The sequence below is a fragment of the Patiria miniata genome, unplaced genomic scaffold (genome assembly GCF_015706575.1).
Source record: "Patiria miniata isolate m_02_andy unplaced genomic scaffold, ASM1570657v1 HiC_scaffold_18, whole genome shotgun sequence".
NCBI classification, from domain to species: Eukaryota; Metazoa; Echinodermata; class Asteroidea; order Valvatida; family Asterinidae; genus Patiria; species Patiria miniata.
In genome coordinates this window covers 6076628-6099827 of record NW_024037056.1, presented here as the reverse complement: position 1 = coordinate 6099827, position 23200 = coordinate 6076628, and the positions used below count along the sequence as shown (strand labels likewise).

The 23200-nt window shown below is 40.7% G+C and overlaps 1 protein-coding gene across 1 annotated transcript in view; it reads right to left on the bottom strand.

Moving 5' to 3' along the window:
- LOC119725047 overlaps positions 1-23200 on the bottom strand; it is a 115478-nt gene that overhangs the window by 50600 nt on the left and 41678 nt on the right. The window contains exons 13-32 of the mRNA XM_038196412.1: positions 22226-22537; positions 21631-21900; positions 20566-20844; positions 19889-20200; positions 19294-19563; positions 18230-18508; positions 17553-17864; positions 15892-16170; positions 15208-15519; positions 14613-14882; positions 13549-13827; positions 12904-13182; positions 12226-12537; positions 11512-11790; positions 9447-9725; positions 8359-8637; positions 6309-6554; positions 5472-5717; positions 3734-3973; positions 1835-2089 (exon numbers count right to left, since the gene is read on the bottom strand). Coding sequence (XP_038052340.1) covers positions 1835-2089; positions 3734-3973; positions 5472-5717; positions 6309-6554; positions 8359-8637; positions 9447-9725; positions 11512-11790; positions 12226-12537; positions 12904-13182; positions 13549-13827; positions 14613-14882; positions 15208-15519; positions 15892-16170; positions 17553-17864; positions 18230-18508; positions 19294-19563; positions 19889-20200; positions 20566-20844; positions 21631-21900; positions 22226-22537 — 5589 coding nt within the window. The remainder of the gene's footprint in view (positions 1-1834; positions 2090-3733; positions 3974-5471; positions 5718-6308; positions 6555-8358; positions 8638-9446; positions 9726-11511; positions 11791-12225; positions 12538-12903; positions 13183-13548; positions 13828-14612; positions 14883-15207; positions 15520-15891; positions 16171-17552; positions 17865-18229; positions 18509-19293; positions 19564-19888; positions 20201-20565; positions 20845-21630; positions 21901-22225; positions 22538-23200) is intronic.

Below are 23200 nucleotides of genomic sequence, written 5' to 3'. Positions count from 1 at the left end.
TCCGGAAACCATTTACCTTTAACTCACCATGGTGACCTTGACCTTTGACCTTTTGACCCCAAAACCAATCCCAACTTGCCTACTCCAAAGGGCAACCCTCTACCAAAGTTAGACACCAAAATATCATTTCTAACTCAAGTTATCATCCGGAAACCATTTACCTTTAACTCACCACGGTGACCTTGACCTTTGACCTTTTGACCTCAAAACCAATCCCAACTTGCCTACTCCCAAGGGCAACCCCCTACCGAAGTAACAACCCCAAACAACATTTCTAACTCAAGTTATCATCCGGAAACCAAGCTACCCGGACGGACGGACGGACGGACGTTCCAGCCAGACGGAATTGTGGGGTGATAGCATTGTGTTCCCATTATCCCTTTTTCTAAAGATTCTCTTCTGGGGTGATGTTTTTCTATTGTGAAAAAAGTGGGGTGATGTGTCCTGAAAGGAACATCACCCCATAAGGGTGGTATGGTCAGAACGGACATACGGACGGACGGACATTCCAGCCAGACGGAATTGTGGGGTGATGGCATTGTGTTCCCATTATCCCTTTTTCTAAAGATTCCCTTCTGGGGTGATGTTTTTCTATTGTGAAAAAAGTGGGGTGATGTGTCCTGAAAGGAACATCACCCCACAAGGGTGGTATGGTCAGAACGGGCGGACGGACGGATGGACGCCCTAGGCGATGACAATACCCCTCGAGCCTCTCGGCTGAGGGGTAAAAACACAATGCCCAGCAGACAACCAATCAGAATCCACCAACACGAGCACCAATCATAATACATCCCATTCACACTCCCAATCTTAACACAGCCTACTTTAAGGAGAAGCATCTCTTAGTCTCCAGACGATGACTAGAGCAGGCTAGTCGAAACGTCAAAACTTATCTCACTCAGCCTCAGTGAAGATAAATGCGAGAAGTCCCACCGCCTTTCAACGTACTTAGCGAAAGTAGCAGTGTTGTAGTCGAGTACTTTTTTCCAAGTTCCGAGTACTTTTTTTCAAGTTCCGAGTACTGCCGAGTACTGCCGAGTACTTAGGTTACCGAATACGAGTATGAGTACTTGTACTTCTGAGTACAAGTACAGGTCTCCGAGTATGAGTACTTGTACTCCCGAGTACGATTACGAGTACTTGTACTTCCGAGTACGAGTACTTGTATTCCAAGTACGAGTACAAGTCCTTGTTTTTCCGAATACGGCCATACAGCGAATGGTTTATTGTGCGTACTTGGCCCAGGCCCCAGTGAGACCGATATACAGACCCACTCACGGCTAGCTGTTAAATGTGTTTGTCCGGACGTGCACAGAGGAAAATCAGGAAACTTGGATTTCTCCACAAGCCAATCAACAATTTCAAAAATGAAAGTATCGATGAAATATGGCCTGGTAAGTCAAGCTATACCATATTTTTTTCGAGTACTGCTATTCAAGCACTTTGATGATCAAGTACAATCTCGACATGTCGAGTATGAGTACTTTGCTGCCCGAGTACGAGTACCATCATTTCGTACTTTGACATTCGAGTACAAGTACAAGTATGAGTCCTACAACACAGGAAAGTAGATAATAAAACAGGACAAGGTCATTTTAGAACTAAGCCGGACTGTTCTTATCACAACTGAATCTACTAGCGACAGTAGTTATTACCTTATGGTGTTACAGCAAACTGAAACTATAATGATACTCCACCAAAAGTCTAAAATGTGTAATCTTCTGGTAACCATTCCTAATCTTTCAAGTTCATGTATTTGCAGATATGCTTCATTGGTTTAAGTTCATCTCATACTTGTGGCAAAACAGAAATCAAGTACGGTAGTACTACCCACCACGGACTTCCACGATGAACGTGCAGACTGCAGTATTGCCCGAAGGATCCGCCCCAGTTATAGTCACTGGATAAGTCCCTACAGACTGCATCTGATTGTTGGAAATGGGAGTGGAACTCACGGCAACCTCAATGCCGGAGTTATCTGTGAAGTCTGGTTCCTGCCACCCTACGGTGACGGTGCTCGCCATCGAAAGTTGAATGATGAAGACCTCAAAGTCTGACGGGCAATTCTGAACATCAGGGCTTTCCATGTCTGCAAATTAAAAGCAAAGTACAAGTAATGAAAACAAAAGCTAAAGCAGTGCTCACCAGGACTTATTCTGGCTAAATTTTCGGCCCCGCTGGGCTTTCATCAGAGCTGGACTGACTGTTTGAATGCAGAAAAATCCACATCCAAACCGTCTGGTGTGAGCGTTCCAAGCTTGTAGATGATGTGTTGCTCCATCTCCAAGCGCTGGGCGTTCGATGTTGTCATGGTCAGGACACACACGCGTCACACATGTGTAGTGGCTTGGAGAAGTGGCGTGCCACAGGGTGTCCGGGGAGATTGAGTCGGACACTTGGAAGGTGCTCAGTATATCGGTCAGCCAAACGACGCTTCATTTCGCCGATGTAGTGGACACCGCATAGTTGGCAGGAGATACAATACACCAGGTTGGTGGATACGCAAGTGAATTGTCCTCTGGGTGTATAACTGCCTTTGGGACTGTCGATCTTGGGTGGATTGTGGATGGACCTGCACATATTACAGTGTGGGCGATTGCAAGCTGTGGTGCCAGTGTTGATGTCGTTATAAAACATCGGAGACTGGTGGGAGCATTGATCGGAATAAAGTCTGTCCAATGGACAGACATTTTGAAGTAATTCCTAACGTCACTTAATTGACTGAGCGAGTTACCTTTTTTTCAGTGCGTTCGATTACTTCTCCCGCGCTTACTCGTTCAATTTACCTCTCACGTGACTTCTCGTGCTTACTCGAGCCTGGCCCAAGTAACCGACTCGCCGAGCCGGTTCCTTGGGTAAGTATCCCATAAGGCCATGCAATAAACATGGCTGCCAACGTGACGTCCGACGGGCGCCTCATGTGTCATGTCAAGTTCAACTTTCCAGCTCTTGCACGAAACTTTACCCGAAACCGTTCCTTGCTTAGCTTCACTGCGCATATCTGTCATCACGCGAGGAGCCAGGCGCGAGTAAGCTGGGGGAAGTAATGGAACGCACTATTTCTTTAAACTAGACTACAATTACATCTAATAATTTCTAAATGTAATCAAAGCTTTTCATTCTCAGGTTTTTTGGGGGGTCTTTCTCATGCATACCTATTTCTCCACATATTGCAGTAAGCTTGTTAAACTCGATAACAAGACTCAAATGAATCAAAACATTTCAACTTATTTTTCTTATAATTCATTTGTTTCTGGTAATGAAACCAAGGATTCCTGAAGAGTGCTGTAGGCACTGTAGCACGCAGGCCTAAAGAAACCTGCGGAGAGAAGACAATGACAAAAAAATGACAGTTTTAGAGGTTGGAGGAAAACCCCAGAAGAATATTCTGGGGAAAACCTCGGAATCAGGCAGGGACTGAAAATCCAAATCCAGATATTGGCCCAGGCGGATTTCGAACCCGGGTCACAGCGGTGGAAGGCGAGGAAAGTACCGCTACGCCAACCTAACTCACCTGTTTTACTTTACCTGCTAACCAATCAGCAGGAGGTTGTGGGTTCGATTCCCACCTGAGTAAACTTCTGATTTTAGTTTTCTCCCAAGCCCTCGAACAACACTGACAATGTTAATAAAGTATGTCGGTGAGGGACAAAACCTGATTGTTCAAGTTGCGACCGATTTGTGATTGATTTGTGATTGACTTTGGATTGCCATCTTTTTTTCATTCACTTACCATAAACTGTAACTGTAAAACGACACTCTGCCAGATTTAGTGCTTTGTCGACGGCGACGTAAACTACCTCTGTCGGCCCGATCTCGAATATGTTGCTCCTTTGAAGTCCTATCACCTCGACCGATCCTGAATTGTCGACAGCTGTCGGTTCTTCGTAGGATGCACGTCCAAAGGGCTCTCCGAGATCAGTGGAGTAATTCAAATTCCCCGGACATCCGTAAATAACAGGATTTTCAATGTCTGTGAGGAACAATTAGCACCGTTGATGAAAAAGCCAAAAATAAATATCAGTTTAAAAATGACATAAACAATAATCTTTCTCACGTACTCAAATGTTTCTCTACAAAGAATATGTATTTTGTGTTTTGATTGACTTGTGATTGACATGTGATGGACCTGTGATTAAATTGTGATTGATTAGTGATGGACTTGTGATTGACTTGTGATTGTCTTGTTATTGACATGCGATTGACTTGTGATTGACTTGTGATTGCCCTGAGATTGACCTGTGATTGACTTGTGATTGACATGTGATTGACTTGTGATTGTCTCGTTATTGACATGCGATTGACTTGTGATTGACTTGTGATTGCCCTGAGATTGACCTGTGATTGACTTGTGATTGACTTGTGGTTGACTTGTGGTTGACTTGTGATTGACTTGTGATTGACTAGTGATTGACTTGTGGTTGACTTGTGATTGACTAGTGATTGACTAGTGATTGACTTGTGATTGACATGTGATTGACTTGTGATTGACTTGTGATTGACATGTGATTGTCTTGTGATTGACTTGTGATTGACTTGTGATTGATTTGTGATTGACTTGTGATTGATTTGTGATTGACTAGTGATTGATTTGTGCTTGACTTGTGATTGACTTGAAATTGACTTGTGATTGACCTGTGATTGACATGTTATTGAGTTGGGATTAAAATGTGATTGACTTGTGATTGACTAGTGATTGACTTGTGATTGACTTGTGATTGACTTGTGGTTGACAAGTGATTGACTTGTGATTGACTTGTGGTTGACTTGTGATTGACTTGTGATTGACTTGTGATTGACTTGTGACTGACTTGTGTCCAGACATGTGCTTCACTTGTAATTGATTTGTGCTTGGATTGTGATTGACTTGAAATTGACTGGTAATTGACCTGTGATTGACATGCTTTTGAGTTGTGATTGACATGCTATTGAAATGTGATTGACATGTGATTGACATGTGATTGACATGTGATTGACTTGCGATTGACTTGTGATTGACATGTGATTGATGTGTGATTGACTTGTGATCATGGAGGACATTACATCAAGTTTTCTCAAATCGCCTGATGTTTACACCGACTTCTTTATGTTATATATGGCATCTAGGCCCTATTATTGTTGAAAATTCTTTCGCGTGAGCGTCAGGCGTCGTCGGCGCACAAACACGTTCAAATTTAACTGGCGATGGTGTCCCAGACTAATACCCACCCCCAATAACTTTGGATCATACGAAATACGCAGTGGATGGACCGGGAACCAGTCTAGGTCTCCCCCAACTCTCCTAGGCCATTGAAGGGGTACTTGTGCACAAAGGCCATAGCACAACTCCAGTAAAATCTAACACCAGATGGTCCTGCATAGATCCCAATGGTGTTAAATTTAACACCGCTGTAGGGTACCTCTAAATCTACAGATGTCCAACTGGGAGCTATTGGGTTATCGCCATACATTCATAATATGAGTTATCTTACCGATTATCGTTATGGTGAAATGACAGGAACCATTATTTCCCGCCGAGTCGGTCCCTATCAGTTCGATAGTGACCGGGCCTAAGGGAAACAGCGCCCCCTGTTGGATGTCCGAGGTTATTGCGATTGGCTGATCAGGAATGTTGTCTGTGGCGGTTGGGTTTGGCCAGGATACCGGCCCGTAGGATCGGTTGAAAAGCGTGGGCAAGGTCATGTTGTCTGGGCAGGTCAACACTGGAGGGATGTTATCTGCCAAAAAGCAAAAATGTAAAACGGATTTGAAACTCGGAGACGACGAGACAAAACCAAATTGAACGGGCGTTTCGAATTGAGCTGGGACCAATTATCAGTGGTCTCGCAGAACTGTCCTGGATCCCATCAGTATATTTTTAATTTATTATTATTATTTTTTTTAGTAACTATTTCCACAAAAAATAGACAGGTCTGAATGACAAATAATTGAAAACCAAGCCAAAAAAAAACCATTACAATGCATAGATTCTTGCTTTTTCCTCCATTTCGAATAAACACAAGAATTAGGTAAGAAGGTAAGAATTTCTTAGTGCTAAGAAGATTTCATTGGTGGGTAGTACGAAAGAGTGTCATAGGTATATCCATTAATCGAATACATCTATGACAACCAAAAACCCCAGAAAACAGTTAGCAAACAGAACGAAATAACAGCTCTAAAGATGTAGGGACACTAAGGCTTTTGAGTCCGAGTCCGGGTCATTTGTCTTAGTGACCCGAGTCCGAGTCATTTGCCTTCATGACTCGAGTCAGAGTCAGAGTCACGGAAAGTGGAAACTGAGTCACGAGTCATACTAGTCTGTCTGTCACCTTCAATGAAGACTGTTATGTTGCAGGATGCCACATTCCCTGCCCTGTCTGTGGCAATGTAGGTGACGATAGTCGACTCCACCGCGGGAAATTGCGAGTTATTGGCAGGAGTCGTCTCAATGAGTATCTCCCCTGGTACGTTATCTGTGACATCAGGGACTGGCAGGGAGACGGCCACAGTAACAACTCCATCTGGGATGTCCAGGAGAACACCTGTTGGGCAGGCTATCTTGGGCGGTTCATCATCTAATGAAAGGATAAACAGATGCATCTGTTAAAGGTAGAGTACATCATTGCAGCTGTCCACAAAAGCAACTGACAAAAATGTTGTTGAAAAGCATACTTGTTTAAAGAGGTTGTGGAATGCTCGAAGACATTTCTGTCATTTTTCGGGTATATGTAGCCTAAGGTGTGATGAAATAAAAACGACTATTGTTTCTGTCATGAAATGAGTACAAAAGGTACTTTTGAGAGCTGTTTTTCAGGTCCAGTTTCGACCCGAACGTGCAACTGTGTAAAAGTCGTCGTTGCGGGCAGCAAACAAAACACAGTAAATCGTGACGTAATAAACAGGACTCGTGTATGCTACTGTGCATCGGGAGTCCTGTTTATTACGTCACGATTTACTGTGTTTTGTTTGCTGCCCGCAACGACGACTTTTACACAGTTGCACGTTCGGGTCGAAACTGGACCTGAAAAACAGCTCTCAAAAGTACCTTTTGTACTCATTTCATGACAGAAACAATAGTCGTTTTTATTTCATCACACCTTAGGCTACATATACCCGAAAAATGACGGAAATGTCTTCGAGCATTCCACATCCTCTTTAAAGATAGTAATGGTACTAAAATCCCTGTGAAATCATTCTTTCTGGCATGCTGTTGTTTTTAAGAAAACAATAAAAGAAGATCATTTCCACAGATGCGTCTACAGACGCATTTTTGAAAATTTCTGTTTTAGTACAAGTAGTTCATTTTTAATGGGTGCGCGCAAGCATTGACACGCATGCATCGTTGCTATTCGTTGGTTCAGTGCATGACACCGTGTAACTGCTATCGGCTGAATGAGAACGTTTCCCAGACCTTGATTTCAGGAGAAATTCAAAAACATTTCTCGGCAACTTTGAATTGAAATCAGGATTCTAGAGTACGGAGTGAGTAAAAAAAAAAGGAAACCCAAATGTTGGGACCATTGTTTTAGTGAAGTTCTGCATGTAGCACTTTCAAAATCTAGGATATGAAAGCCCAATTGATAAGCATTCTTTTAGTACAAGAATCATTCAAATCACTGATGCACTTTTCAAGTTATGGAGTTTTAAACACAACCACCGTTTTAAAGTTCTGTCAGCAGATCACAAAAAAGATGTGCGTTCTTTCAGTGAAACAAAAACAATTGCCACACATCCTTATGTGATTTGTTTTCGTTTTGCTAAAAGAACACTGACCTTTTTTGTAATTTGTGGACAAAACCTTAACACAGCGTTTGTGTTTAAAACTCCGTAACTTGAAAAGTACATGAGTGATTTGAATGATTCATGTACTTAAAGAAAGCTTATGAGTTGGACTTTCATATCCTACATTTTGACAGTGCTACATGCAGAACTTCACTAAAACAATGGTCCCAACATTGGGGTTTCGTTTTTTTCTACTCACCCTGTATTGTTTCCTTGGAATACACAGCTCAGGAGTTGAATTGCGAAGGACAATGCTACAACGTGGTCGTGCCACAGGCACGTAAAGGCACCTCTGCCGGCCAGCCGTATGACCCTTGTTTGACCACGGGGCACAGCAAGAGATAAAAAGTGTTTGTTGTTTTTTCGGAAGGAGGAAAACCGGAGGGTCCGGAGAAAAACCCTAGTAGCACAGGAGAGAACCAACGCACAACTCTACTCATTTGGTCCGAGCCGGGAATCAAACCCGGGCCACAGTGGTGAGAGGCGAGCGCTTTACGCACTTGCCACCCATGAAACCCAATAATGTCTGGGCATTGTAAGATGACAACAACAAATTTTGCCACAAACATAAATATAGATTGAGGGGACGTTACGTACCATTTACTGTGACAGTAGCATTACACACAGCCTCGTTCCCATCGAAATCGGCCACGTGGTAGACTACAACGTGTGGGGTCGAGGGTGTGTGTTCAAACCTCGTTGGGCTCATTGTACCGGATGGCAGAGTGATGCTACCGAATGTTACCCAGAATGACACAACGCCAGTATTGTCAGTCGCCGATGCGGCGAGGAGTGACACGAGGCCATACGATTCGCCATCGACTGTGTCAGTGACAACATCAGCAGGACACGTGACATTGACAGGTGGCTCAGGATCTACAGTCAATGACAATCACACTCAATTTTAAGACATATAACAACGGCAGTGCAGGGTGGCTAAAAACAAGCGGAACCCAAACCCCAAAAATTATACTTCACATTTTAAAAAATATGCACTGGTAAGCAGCAAATATAATGAAACAAAAGCCAATTTCATAAGCTACTTTTAGACGACAAAAATTTACTGAAATTGCTCAATCCGTTAAAAGAATATATATCACCATTTAACCCTAAAGGGCCAGGGGGGCGGAATCCCCCTCAACTTTCTCCGCCATAGCCTCAAATTTTCGTTTTTTCGCAACCTGAGCTAATATGACTTTTTAGCCTCGAGCCTTGCGCATCTTTTGATACCAAAATCATTAAAATCGGGCCACGGGTTGTCGCACAGTGAAAAATTTTCCGGCGCCACGCGGTGTGAAAACTGAATTTTTCCATATACGTCGTGTACACAGCGCAGAATTACCATTTGTACATATGTATAATTAATTAGCCATAATTCCAAAACCCTTTGATCTATAGTCATGAAATTTCTTCGGTATGTTTATGACGAGTTGCTCTATGCATGTACCAAGTTTCAAAATTCTTCGTCACTCGATGACTGAGATCTTAGAAGGGGGTGGAATGCACGCGTTTAAATTCGCGCAACAAAGTTGTGCTACTTATCACAAGATTTTTTTTTTTTAAATCGCATATGTACATGTATGTCACATGTGCCTGAACTAACTGTTGTAGAACCGTAGAACCGCGCCTGAAGAATGCTCTCTTAAGAAATGAAATTTGCCAAACATTTCAAGGTGATCACTTACCCGTCACGGTCACATTGAGGTCACAGGAAGCATAGTTTTCACGCGTGTCAAAAGCGTAGTAGGTTAACACAACAGGAACAGAGTTTTGGTACCAGAAAGACACATTGTCCCCGACTTCAAAACGTCCTACATGTAAACTGGACCTGACAAAGCTAGGTCCCAAACCAACATTGTCGGACCTATCAAGGAATTCTGGCAAGGGAACGAGCACCTGGTTCGATCCTTCTTGCGTTTCCACTGAGAAGGAAGACGAACAACTGACGGCTGGTGGCTCCATGTCTGCACCAAAAAAAAAGAAGAGAATACATGTATTCTTCATTTTCATTTTGTGGTTTTTTTTTAGATTTGACGTTGATGTTCATAAAAATGACGTGTTTCTTGTCCACTTGTTTTTTTTCCGTATAAACTAATTAGCAAAGACCATAAACTAGTAAGAATGCACGAGAAGCCCTGGTCGTCTTGCATGAAAGTCTTGCATGAAATTATACAATTACTCACTTGGTCAGGATTGTCGATTGAAATAAGCAGTTCCCATTTTGTTGAAAAATGCAAAAATAATAGCGGCCTCCATAATACAACTGTATCCTCACTTGTATGCCCCGAGACTCGTTAAATTGACACAGGGCCAGAGGCAGGGGTGATGCATAGTGACAGGTGTACGGAAGCCCCCTAACTTTCTAAGTTCGTAGCGCACAAAAATACCACCTCACTATCACATTACCACACATTTTCTTGCCTCTATTCAAAAAAGTTCACAAACTATGCCACAAATTGTTGCAAACAATTTTTGTCAAGTATTTAACCCTTACCCTACTAGACCCTCCAACGCATGCCAATATGTGCCTCAAGAAAATCTCCTATGTTTTTTGCATGGCCCTCCAATATCTGCCATGTCATTTCAAGGGTAACTGGACAGGCACTCCAATACATGCCACAGAGAACAATGAGAGTCCTCTGATAACAAAGTGAGTGCCCCCAGCTGGTCAGTATCAGGCACCCTCCAGGGCCTCCAACTCCTGCCAATTGGAGCCTTCACTGTTAAGACTAACTATCTGCCAATAAACTGCAGCTGGAGGGCATTGGCATAACCAACTGACATGCAGTAAACTACCCTCAGAGAGTAAGGGTTAATGTATTTTGTTTGATTTTTTTCAACAGTTACAATTTGGTACAATTTGGCGAGTTAGGGGGTTCATTTTTGGTATTTTTTTGGGGGGAGGGGGAGCCGACCGACCGAAAGACCAACACCTGAGTGACTTGTACAAGTTCTGTTGTCACAGCTTAAAAAAAAATCACCGTTGGTGTAGCGGTGACTGCTCTATGTTCCGACACCCCTATGTTCCGACAACCTGCACATAAGATTGTGTACTCCCGGTTAGGGTTAGGGTTGGGTTAGGGTTAGGGTTGGGTTAGGGTTAGCCAGTTAGGGTTAGGAATAGGAATATTTGCAGTTGAAACATTGGGGTGTCGGAACATAGGGGTGTCAAACTTAGGGGTGTCGGAACATAGGGTGTTGTTATGGAGTACCAAAGTGAGACATCATTTAGAACCAGAAAGTGTAGTGCAAACGAATGGACTGCAACATTGTCATTTTCGACGTCTTCGTTGGGAGGTGTAATGGTAGCATACGCCTGCCCGCTATCCGTATTTGCATTTATTGACCCATCTTATGGACAGGTTATAGTGGGCATTTCATCGTCTGTAAAAATGAGAAACACAAGTCAGAACCCAATTGAATGTTAGCATTATATTATAAATTTTCCTACTTGGTATATATACATTTTATCAAAGAATCTGATCAACATTCCCACTGTACACGATCTAACACGTCTGGAAACATTGTACCTTCTCATCCTCAGTCGGAATCGGGAAGGTAGACCTTCAAATTCAGAGGGGTGCAAACCTGGAATACGCTTCCATCTCATCTTAAAAACCTGTCTACACCCAACATTAAACATTTTATTTCGGAAATCCACTCACTACAGTAGTTGTTTTTTAGGCTTTAAGTTTTAGTTTAGATTCTTCGGACGTTTAGATGTTGTTTTTTTTATTAAGAACCACTTACCTTCAACTTCAATTGTCAATGTGCAGAAATTCTCGTTGCCAGCAACATCTGTTATCTTGTAGTACAAGCTGTTGGTGCCGAACTGGAAAGTCCTATTAGCACCAGCAGAGAGAACTTCGCCATTTTGATCATTAACCGTGATATTGACACTCAAGACTTCAACGTTGTCATTTTGCATGTCTTCACTGGGAACTGTGCTAGTAGCATACGACTGCCCGTCATCCGTATTTAAGTTTATTAACCCATTTGCTGGACAGGTTATAGTGGGCATTTCATTGTCTGTAAAAATGAGAAATCCAAGTCAGAAACCAATTGAATGTTAGCATTATGTTATAAACTTCGCAACTTTTATTTCCATATTTGTTAATCCAAGATTGAAATGGCTTTGACGGTTCATACACATTCTGTGGCAGCACAGTATCTATAATAGGCTTCTTTTCCCCTTTCTCATCGGCAACAAGAGAAAGGCTTAGAAGCTCCTCCTTACGTGTTCCACTTTTAAGCAGAGGCATACCCTTTTTCTTAAGAGAACAAAACGGTCCAAACTACATCCACTTTACTTCGCCAGTTATAAGGGAAACTTATTTTCTCCAAAGGGTGTAATGAATTTCAGCATGACGACAAAAGTGAGCAACATGCATACATATAGTGGAAGTGATTTCTAAGCAATTAGTGTTTTTAGGAAGAGTTATTTTTCTATGAAGAACGACTTACCACCAACTTCAATGGTCAATGTGCAGGAATTTTCATTGTCAGAAGTATCTGTTATGATGTAGTACACATAGTTGGTGCCATACGGGAAAGTCATTTGATCACCAGGATGGAACATATCTCCGCCAAAAAGAAGCCTTCTTCGACGCGATGCGCCATTTGGATCAACAGTCGTGATAACGACACTGGCGACTGCAACATTGTCATTTTCGACGTCTTCGTTGGGAAGTGTAATGTTAGCATACGCCTGCCCGCTATCCGTATTTGCATTTATTAACCCATCTGATGGACAGGTTATAGTGGGCATCTCATCGTCTGTAAAAATGAGAAACACAAGTCAGAACCCAATTGAATGTTATCATTATGTTATAAATTTTCCAACTTGGTATATATACATTTTATCAAAGTATCTGATCAACATTCCCACTGTACACGATCTAACATGTCTGGAAACATTGTACCTTCTCATCCTAAGTCAGAATCGGGAAGGTAGACCTTCAAATTCAGAGGGGTGCAAACCTGGAATGCGCTTCCATCTCATCTTAAAAACCTGTCTACACCCAACATTAAACATTTTATTTCTGAAATCCACTCACTACAGTAGTCGTTTTTTAGGTTTCAAGTTTTAGTTTAGATTTTTCGGACATTTAGATGGTTTTTTTTTTATTAAGAACCACTAACCTTCAACTTCAATTGTCAATGTGCAGTTATTCTCGTTGCCAGCAACATCTGTTATCTTGTAGTACAAGTTGTTGGTGCCAAACTGGAAAGTCCTATTAGCGCCAGGAGAGAGAACTTCGCCATTTTGATCATTAACCGTGATAACGACACTCAAGACTTCAACGTTGTCATTTTGCAATGCTTCACTGGGAACTGTGCTAGTAGCATACGACTGCCCATCATCCGTATTTAAGTTTATTAACCCATTTGCTGGACAGGTTATAGTGGGCATTTCATTGTCTGTAAAAATGAGAAACACAAGTCAGAACCCAATTGAATGTTAGCATTATGTTATCAATTTTCCAACTTGGTATATATACATTTTATCAAAGTATCTGATCAACATTCCCACTGTACACAATCTAACATGTCTGGAAACATTGTACCTTCTCATCCTAAGTCAGAATCGGGAAGGTAGACCTTCAAATTCAGAGGGGTGCAAACCAGGAATGCGCTTCCATCTCATCTTAAAAACCTGTCTACACCCAACATTAAACATTTTATTTCTGAAATCCACTCACTACAGCAGTTGTTTTTTAGGCTTTAAGTTTTAGTTTAGATTTTTCGGACGTTTAGATGGTTTTTTTTTTATTAAGAACCACTTACCTTCAACTTCAATTGTCAATGTGCAGTTATTCTCGTTGCCAGCAGAATCTGTTATCTTGTAGTACAAGCTGTTGGTGCCAAACTGGAAAGTCCTATCAGCACCAGCAGAGAGAACTTCGCCATTTTGATCATTAACCGTGATAACGACACTGGCGACTTGAACGTTGTCATAATGCATGTCTTGACTGAAAACTGTGCTGGTAGCATACGACTGCCCGTCATCCGTATTTAAGTTTATTAACCCATTTGATGGACAGGTTATAGTGGGCATTTCATTGTCTGTAAAAATGAGAAATCCAAGTCAGAAACCAATTGAATGTTAGCATTATGTTATAAACTTCGCAACTTTAATTTCCATATTTGTTAATCCAAGATTGAAATGGCTTTGACGGTGCATACACATTCTGTGGCAGCACAGTATCTATAATAGGCTTCTTTTCCCAAGAGTTAGTCTATCGCAGGTACATGTCAAACCAAAAAGTTTTAAGACTACAAAAATCTGGAAGGCTTTACTGAAGCATGCGACTCAGAATTAGCAATCCGTGTCCATTTCAATATTATCAGAACACGTAATAGGACCCTCGCTATCTATGTCACAAGCAACAGAATGCAATAAATCCATGGGGATATATGGACACTTTTTTTCAAGAACTACGTCCATGTCGTACGTTAGAGAAAATATCGCAAAATGGTATTATTCATATTCATCCGTTATTTAAACAACAGACACTCGAGTTATCAACTACGTTCTTCAAAATTGGACATTGGTTAATGTTCGCAATGAGTATCATTCAAATCATTTGGAGCAAATGAGGCAATGTGTAGTTTGGCCAAGTCTTAATCTAAGCACGAAATAACTCATATCACGATATATGTGATTTTGTTAACTATGACATAAAGGGGTCTTTGTCGGTCGTTCACCTTCTCTATCAATTGCAACCATCGCCAATTTACAAAGCAAAGAAACGATGAAGAAATAATTTAGAGAAACCAGTTTGCCGACCAGAGTAAACCTAATGTATTTAATTCTAAATCAGCAAAAGCGGTGGAAAATTCAAACTCACCCCAAACTGTGACTGTAATACTACAGCTGACTGTATTTCCAGCGTCATCTTGTGCCTGATAAGTTACTTGATAAGGCGTAGTACTGTAGTCAAATGAAACCGTATCGCCTACATCATGCACAGAGCCCCCTGCGTTGATCCAAGTGTCAGTGATTCCTACATTGTCTGACATACTCATGAAATTTTGAAGGGATACTGAAGCATATGACTCTGCAACATCTGTGTTTACGTTCACATTTGCAGGACACACAATCATGGGATCCTGGTCATCTATTTTGCAAAGAAAATGAAAGCGAGAATTTCATTAGGTGATACAGGCTTGAATTACTCATCGGCAACAAGAGAAAAGCTTAGAAGCTCCTCCTTAGGTGTTCCATTTTTAAGCAGAGGCACACCCTTTTTCTTAAGAGAACAAAACGGTCCAAACTACATCCACTTTACTTCGCCAGTTATAAGGGAAACTTATTTTCTCCAAAGGGTGTAATGAATTTCAGCATGACGACAAAAGTGAGCAACATGCATACATATAGTGGATGTGCTTTCTAAGCAATTAGTGTTTTTAGGAAGAGTTATTTTTTTATGAAGAACAACTTACCACCAACTTCAATGGTCAATGTGCAGGAATTTTCATTGCCAGAAGTATCTGTTATGATGTAGTACACGTAGTTGGTGCCATACAGGAAAGTCATTTGATCACCAGGATTGAACATATCTCCGACAAAAAGAAGCCTTCTTCGACGCGATGCGCCATTTGGATCAACAGTCGTGATAACGACACTGGCGACTGCAACATTGTCATTTTTGACGTCTTCGTTGGGAAGTGTAATGTTAGCATACGCCTGCCCGCTATCCGTATTTGCATTTATTAACCCATCTGATGGACAGGTTATAGTGGGCATCTCATGGTCTGTAAAAATGAGAAATCCAAGTCAGAACCCAATTGAATGTTAGCATTATGTTAGCAATTTTCCAACTTGGTATATATACCGGTACATTTTATCAAAGTATCTGATCAACATTCCCACTGTACACGATCTAACACATCTGGAAACATTGTACCTCCTCATCCTAAGTCAGAATCCGGAAGGAAGACCTTCAAATTCAGAGGGGTGCAAACCTGGAATGCGCTTCCATCTCATCTTAAAAACCTGTCTACACCCAACATTAAACATTTTATTTCTGAAATCCACTCACTACACCAGTTGTTTTTTAGGCTTTAAGTTTTAGTTTAGATTTTTCGGACGTTTAGATGGGTTTTTTTTTATTAAGAACCACTTACCTTCAACTTCAATTGTCAATGTGCAGTTATTCTCGTTGCCAGCAGAATCTGTTATCTTGTAGTACAAGCTGTTGGTGCCAAACTGGAAAGTCCTATCAGCACCAGCAGAGAGAACTTCACCATTTTGATCATTAACCGTGATAACGACACTGGCGACTTGAACGTTGTCATAATGCATGTCTTGACTGAAAACTGTGCTGGTAGCATACGACTGCCCGTCATCCGTATTTAAGTTTATTAACCCATTTGATGGACAGGTTATAGTGGGCATTTCATTGTCTGTAAAAATGAGAAATCCAAGTCAGAAACCAATTGAATGTTAGCATTATGTTATAAACTTCGCAACTTTAATTTCCATATTTGTTAATCCAAGATTGAAATGGCTTTGACGGTGCATACACATTCTGTGGCAGCACAGTATCTATAATAGGCTTCTTTTCCCAAGAGTTAGTCTATCGCAGGTACATGTCAAACCAAAAAGTTTTAAGACTACAAATATCTGGAAGGCTTTACTGAAGCATGCGACTCAGAATTAGCAATCCGTGTCCATTTCAATATTACCAGAACACGTAATAGGATCTTGGCTATCTATGTCGCAAGCAACACAATGCAATAAATCCATGGGGATATATGGACACTTTTTTTCAAGAACTACGTCCATGTCGTACGTTAGAGAAAATATCGCAAAATGGTGTTATTCATATTCATCCGTTACTTAAACAACAGACACTCGAGTTATCAACTACGTTCTTCAAAATTGGACATTGGTTAATGTTCGCAATGAGTATCATTCAAATCATTTAGAGAAAATGAGGAGGCAATGTGTATTTTGACCGAGTCTTAATCTAAGCACGAAATAACTCATATCACGATATATGTGATTTTGTTAACTATGACATCAAGGGGTCTTTGTCGGTCGTTCACCTTCTCTATCAATTGCAACCATCGCCAATTTACAAAGCAAAGAAACGATGAAGAAATAATTTAGAGAAACCACTTTGCCGATCAGAGTAAACCTAATGTATTTAATTCTAAATCAGCAAAAGCGGTGGAAAATTCAAACTCACCCCAAACTGTGACTGTAATACTACAGCTGACTGTATTTCCAGCATCATCTTGTGCCTGATAAGTTACTTGATAAGGCGTAGTACTGTAGTCAAATGAAACCGTATCGCCTACATCATGCACAGAGCCCCCTGCGTTGATCCAAGTGTCAGTGATTCCTACATTGTCTGACATACTCATGAAATTTTGAAGGGATACTGAAGCATATGACTCTGCAACATCTGTGTTTACGTTCACATTTGCAGGACACACAATCATGGGATTCTGGTCATCTATTTTGCAAAGAAAGTGAAAGCGAGAATTTCATTAGGTGATACAGGCTTGAATTACTCATCGGCAACAAGAGAAAGGCTTAGAAGCTCCTCCTTAGGTGTTCATTTTTAAGCAGAGGCACACCCTTTTTCTTAAGAGAACAAAACGGTCCAAACTACATCCACTTACTTCGCCAGTTATGAGGGAAACTTATTTTCTCCAAAGGGTGTAATGAATTTCAAAATGACAACAAGGTGAGCAACATGCATACATATAGTGGAAGTGCTTTATAAGCAATTTGTGTTTTTAGGAAGTGTTATTTTCTTTTATGAAGAACGACTTACCACCAACTTCAATGGTCAATGTGCAGGAATTTTCGTTGCCAGAAGTATCTGTTATGATGTAGTACACGTAGTTGGTGCCATACGGGAAAGTACTTTCATCACCAGGATTGAACATATCTCCGTCATTAAGAAGCCTTCTTCGACGCATTGCGACATTTGGATCAACAGTCGTGATAACGACACTGGCGACTGCAACATTGTCATTTTCGAAGTCTTCGTTGGGAAGTGTAATGGTAGCATACGCCTGCCCGCTATCCGTATTTGCATTTATTAACCCATCTGATGGACAGGTTATAGTGGGCATCTCATCGTCTGTAAAAATGAGAAACACAAGTCAGAACCCAATTGAATGTTAGCATTATGTTATCAATTTTCCAACTTGGTATATATACATTTTATCAAAGTATCTGATCAACATTCCCACTGTACATGATCTAACATGTCTGGAAACATTGTACCTTCTCATCCTAAGTCAGAATCGGGAAGGTAGACCTTCAAATTCAGAGCGGTGCAAACCTGGAATGCGCTTCCATCTCATCTTAAAAACCTGTCTACACCCAACATTAAACATTTTATTTCTGAAATCCACTCACTACAGCAGTTGTTTTTTAGGCTTTAAGTTTTAGTTTAGATTTTTCGAACGTTTAGATGGGTTTTTTTTATTAAGAACCACTTACCTTCAACTTCAATTGTCAATGTGCAGGAATTCTCGTTGCCAGCAGAATCTGTTATCTTGTAGTACAAGCTGTTGGTGCCAAACTGGAAAGTCCTAGTAGCACCAGCAGAGAGAACTTCGCCATTTTGATCATTAACCGTGATAACGACACTGGTGACTTGAACGTTGTCATGTTGCATGGCTTCACTGGGAACTGTGCTAGTAGCATACGACTGCCCGTCATCCGTATTTAAGTTGATTAACCCATTTGCTGGACAGGTTATAGTGGGCATTTCATTGTCTGTAAAAATGAGAAATCCAAGTCAGAAACCAATTGAATGTTAGCATTATGTTATAAACTTCGCAACTTTAATTTCCATATTTGTTAATCCAAGATTGAAATGGCTTTGACAGTTCATACACATTCTGTGGCAGCACAGTATCTATAATAGGCTTCTTTTCCCAAGAGTTAGTCTATCGCAGGTACATGTCAAACCAAAAAGTTTTAAGACTACAAAAATCTGGAAGGCTTTACTGAAGCATGCGACTCAGAATTAGCAATCCGTGTCCATTTCAATATTACCAGAACACGTAATAGGATCCTCGCTATCTATGTCACAAGCAACAGAATGCAATAAATCCATGGGGATATATGGACACTTTTTTTCAAGAACTACGTCCATGTCGTACGTTAGAGAAAATATCGCAAAATGGTGTTATTCATATTCATCCGTTACTTAAACAACAGACACTCGAGTTATCAACTACGTTCTTCAAAATTGGACATTGGTTAATGTTCGCAATGAGTATCATTCAAATCATTTGGAGAAAATGAGGCAATGTGTAGTTTGACCAAGTCTTAATCTAAGCACGAAATAACTCATATCACGATATATGTGATTTTGTTAACTATGACATAAAGGGGTCTTTGTCGGTCGTTCACCTTCTCTATCAATTGCAACCATTGCCAATTTACAAAGCAAAGAAACGATGAAGAAATAATTTAGAGAAACCAGTTTGCCGATCAGAGTACACCTAATGTATTTAATTCTAAGTCAGCAAAAGCGGTGGAAAATTGAAACTCACCCCCTACTGTGACTGTAATTAAACAGTTGGCTGCATTTCCAGCGTGATCTCGTGCCTGATAAGTTACTTGATAAGGCATAGTACTGTAGTCAAATGAAACCGTATCGCCTACATCATGCACAGAGCCCCCTGCGTTGATCCAAGTGTCAGTGATTCCTACATTGTCTGACATACTCATGAAATTTTGAAGGGATACTGAAGCATATGACTCTGCAACATCTGTGTTTACGTTCACATTTGCAGGACACACAATCGTGGGATTCTGGTCATCTATTTTGCAAAGAAAATAAAAGCGAGAACTTCATTAGGTGATACAGGCTTAAATTACTCATCGGCAACAAGAGAAAGGCTTAGAAGCTCCTCCTTACGTGTTCCATTTTTAAGCAGAGGCACACCCTTTTTCTTAAGAGAACAAAACGGTCCAAACTACATCCACTTTACTTCGCCGGTCATAAGGGAAACTTATTTTCTCCAAAGGGTGTAATGAATTTCAGCATGACGGCAAAAGTGAGCAACATGCATACATATAGTGGAAGTGATTTCTAAGCAATTAGTGTTTTTAGGAAGAGTTATTTTTTTATGAAGAACGACTTACCACCAACTTCAATGGTCAATGTGCAGGAATTTTCGTTGCCAGAAGTATCTGTAATGATGTAGTACACGTAGTTGGTGCCATACGGGAAAGTCCTTTGATCACCAGGATGGAACATATCTCCGCCAAAAAGAAGCCTTCTTCGACGCGATGCGCCATTTGGATCAACAGTCGTGATAACGACACTGGCGACTGCAACATTGTCATTTTCGACGTCTTCGTTGGGAAGTGTAATGTTAGCATACGCCTGCCCGCTATCCGTATTTGCATTTATTAACCCATCTGATGGACAGGTTATAGTGGGCATCTCATCGTCTGTAAAAATGAGAAACACAAGTCAGAACCCAATTGAATGTTAGCATTATGTTATCAATTTTCCAACTTGGTATATATACATTTTATCAAAGTATCTGATCAACATTCCCACTGTACACGATCTAACATGTCTGGAAACATTGTACCTTCTCATCCTAAGTCAGAATCGGGAAGGTAGACCTTCAAATTCAGAGCGGTGCAAACCTGGAATGCGCTTCCATCTCATCTTAAAAACCTGTCTACACCCAACATTAAACATTTTATTTCTGAAATCCACTCACTACAGCAGTTGTTTTTTAGGCTTTAAGTTTTAGTTTAGATTTTTCGGACGTTTAGATGTTTTTTTTTTATTAAGAACCACTTACCTTCAACTTCAATTGTCAATGTGCAGTTATTCTCGTTGCCAGCAACATCTGTTATCTTGTAGTACAAGCTGTTGGTGCCAAACTGGAAAGTCCTATCAGCACCAGCAGAGAGAACTTCGCCATTTTGATCATTAACCGTGATAACGACACTGGCGACTTGAACGTTGTCATAATGCATGTCTTGACTGAAAACTGTGCTGGTAGCATACGACTGCCCATCATCCGTATTTAAGTTGATTAACCCATTTGCTGGACAGGTTATAGTGGGCATTTCATTGTCTGTAAAAATGAGAAATCCAAGTCAGAAACCAATTGAATGTTAGCATTATGTTATAAACTTCGCAACTTTAATTTCCATATTTGTTAATCCAAGATTGAAATGGCTTGGACGGTTCATACACATTCTGTGGCAGCACAGTATCTATAATAGGCTTCTTTTCCCAAGAGTTAGTCTATCGCAGGTACATGTCAAACCAAAAAATTTTAAGACTACAAATATCTGGAAGGCTTTACTGAAGCATGCGACTCAGAATGAGCAATCCATGTCCATTTCAATATTACCAGAACACGTAATAGGATCCTGGCTATCTATGTCGCAAGCAACACAATGCAATAAATCCATGGGGATATATGGACACTTTTTTTTCAAGAACTACGTCCATGTTGTACGTTAGAGAAAATATCGCAAAATGGTATTATTCATATTCATCCGTTACTTAAACATCAGACACTTGAGTTATTAACTACGTTCTTCAAAATTGGACATTGGTTAATGTTCGCAATGAGTATCATTCAAATCATTTGGAGAAAATGAGGCAATGTGTAGTTTGACCAAGTCTTAATCTAAGCACGAAATAACTCATATCACGATATATGTGATTTTGTTAACTATGACATAAAGGGGTCTTTGTCGGTCGTTCACCTTCTCTATCAATTGCAACCATCGCCAATTTACAAAGCAAAGAAACGATGAAGAAATAATTTAGAGAAACCACTTTGCCGATCAGAGTAAACCTAATGTATTTAATTCTAAATCAGCAAAAGCTGTGGAAAATTCAAACTCACCCCAAACTGTGACTGTAATACTACAGCTGACTGTATTTCCAGCGTCATCTTGTGCCTGATAAGTTACTGGATAAGGCATAGCGCTGTAGCCAAATGAAAGCGTATCGCCTACTTCATGCATAGAGGCCAGTGCGTCGACCCAAGTGTCAGTGATTCCTACATTGTCTGACATACTCATGAAATTTTGAAGGGATACTGAAGCATATGACTCTGCAACATCTGTGTTTACGTTCACATTTGCAGGACACACAATCATGGGATCCTGGTCATCTATTTTGCAAAGAAAATAAAAGCGAGAATTTCATTAGGTGATACAGGCTTGAAATACTCATCGGCAACAAGAGAAAGGCTTAGAAGCTCCTCCTTAGGTGTTCCATTTTTAAGCAGAGGCACACCCTTTTTCTTAAGAGAACAAAACGGTCCAAACTACATCCACTTTACTTCGCCAGTTATAAGGGAAACTTATTTTCTCCAAAGGGTGTAATGAATTTCAGCATGACGACAAAAGTGAGCAACATGCATACATATAGTGGAAGTGATTTCTAAGCAATTAGTGTTTTTAGGAAGAGTTATTTTTTTATGAAGAACAACTTACCACCAACTTCAATGGTCAATGTGCAGGAATTTTCATTGCCAGAAGTATCTGTTATGATGTAGTACACGTAGTTGGTGCCATACAGGAAAGTCATTTGATCACCAGGATTGAACATATCTCCGACAAAAAGAAGCCTTCTTCGACGCGATGCGCCATTTGGATCAACAGTCGTGATAACGACACTGGCGACTGCAACATTGTCATTTTTGACGTCTTCGTTGGGAAGTGTAATGTTAGCATACGCCTGCCCGCTATCCGTATTTGCATTTATTAACCCATCTGATGGACAGGTTATAGTGGGCATCTCATGGTCTGTAAAAATGAGAAATCCAAGTCAGAACCCAATTGAATGTTAGCATTATGTTAGCAATTTTCCAACTTGGTATATATACCGTAATTTTCGTAATATAAGCCGCGGCTTATACGTTGAATTTGCCCATGAAAATGTTTACTGCGGCTTATACACAGGGCGGCTTATACGCCGAGACTTGAAGAATAAAAATGACATTTACATGTGTATTTAATGTACTGGTACAGGAAGAGATGTGTTGCTGAAATAATTATCAATTAAGAAAGTCATTAACAAACCGAAAGCACGTCCCACAAAAAGGTACTGAGCGGTAAAAAGTACGGCTAGTGAAAGCTGTCCCTTGGACATCGAAAACCGGCCGTTCGTGATGCTGCCTATGCTGCATGCATGCTGCATGGATTCCCCATGGACCACACCATTTGTGGTAATAAAGGGGTGCACTTTCTTGGGAACAATAATTACCAATATTTCCCCATTTAAAAAAAAGGAAAAAGACAACTAATACTTTTTATGGAGTTTGAAACATATCTTTATTTGATAATCAGTTGTTCAACGTCACAATATAATTTTTTTTCTTGAAATGTATTCAAGAAACGATGTAAAAGTCAAAACAGGGGTGAAACCACCCCTACGAAATTAATGGATTCGTCTATAAAATCTCAGCA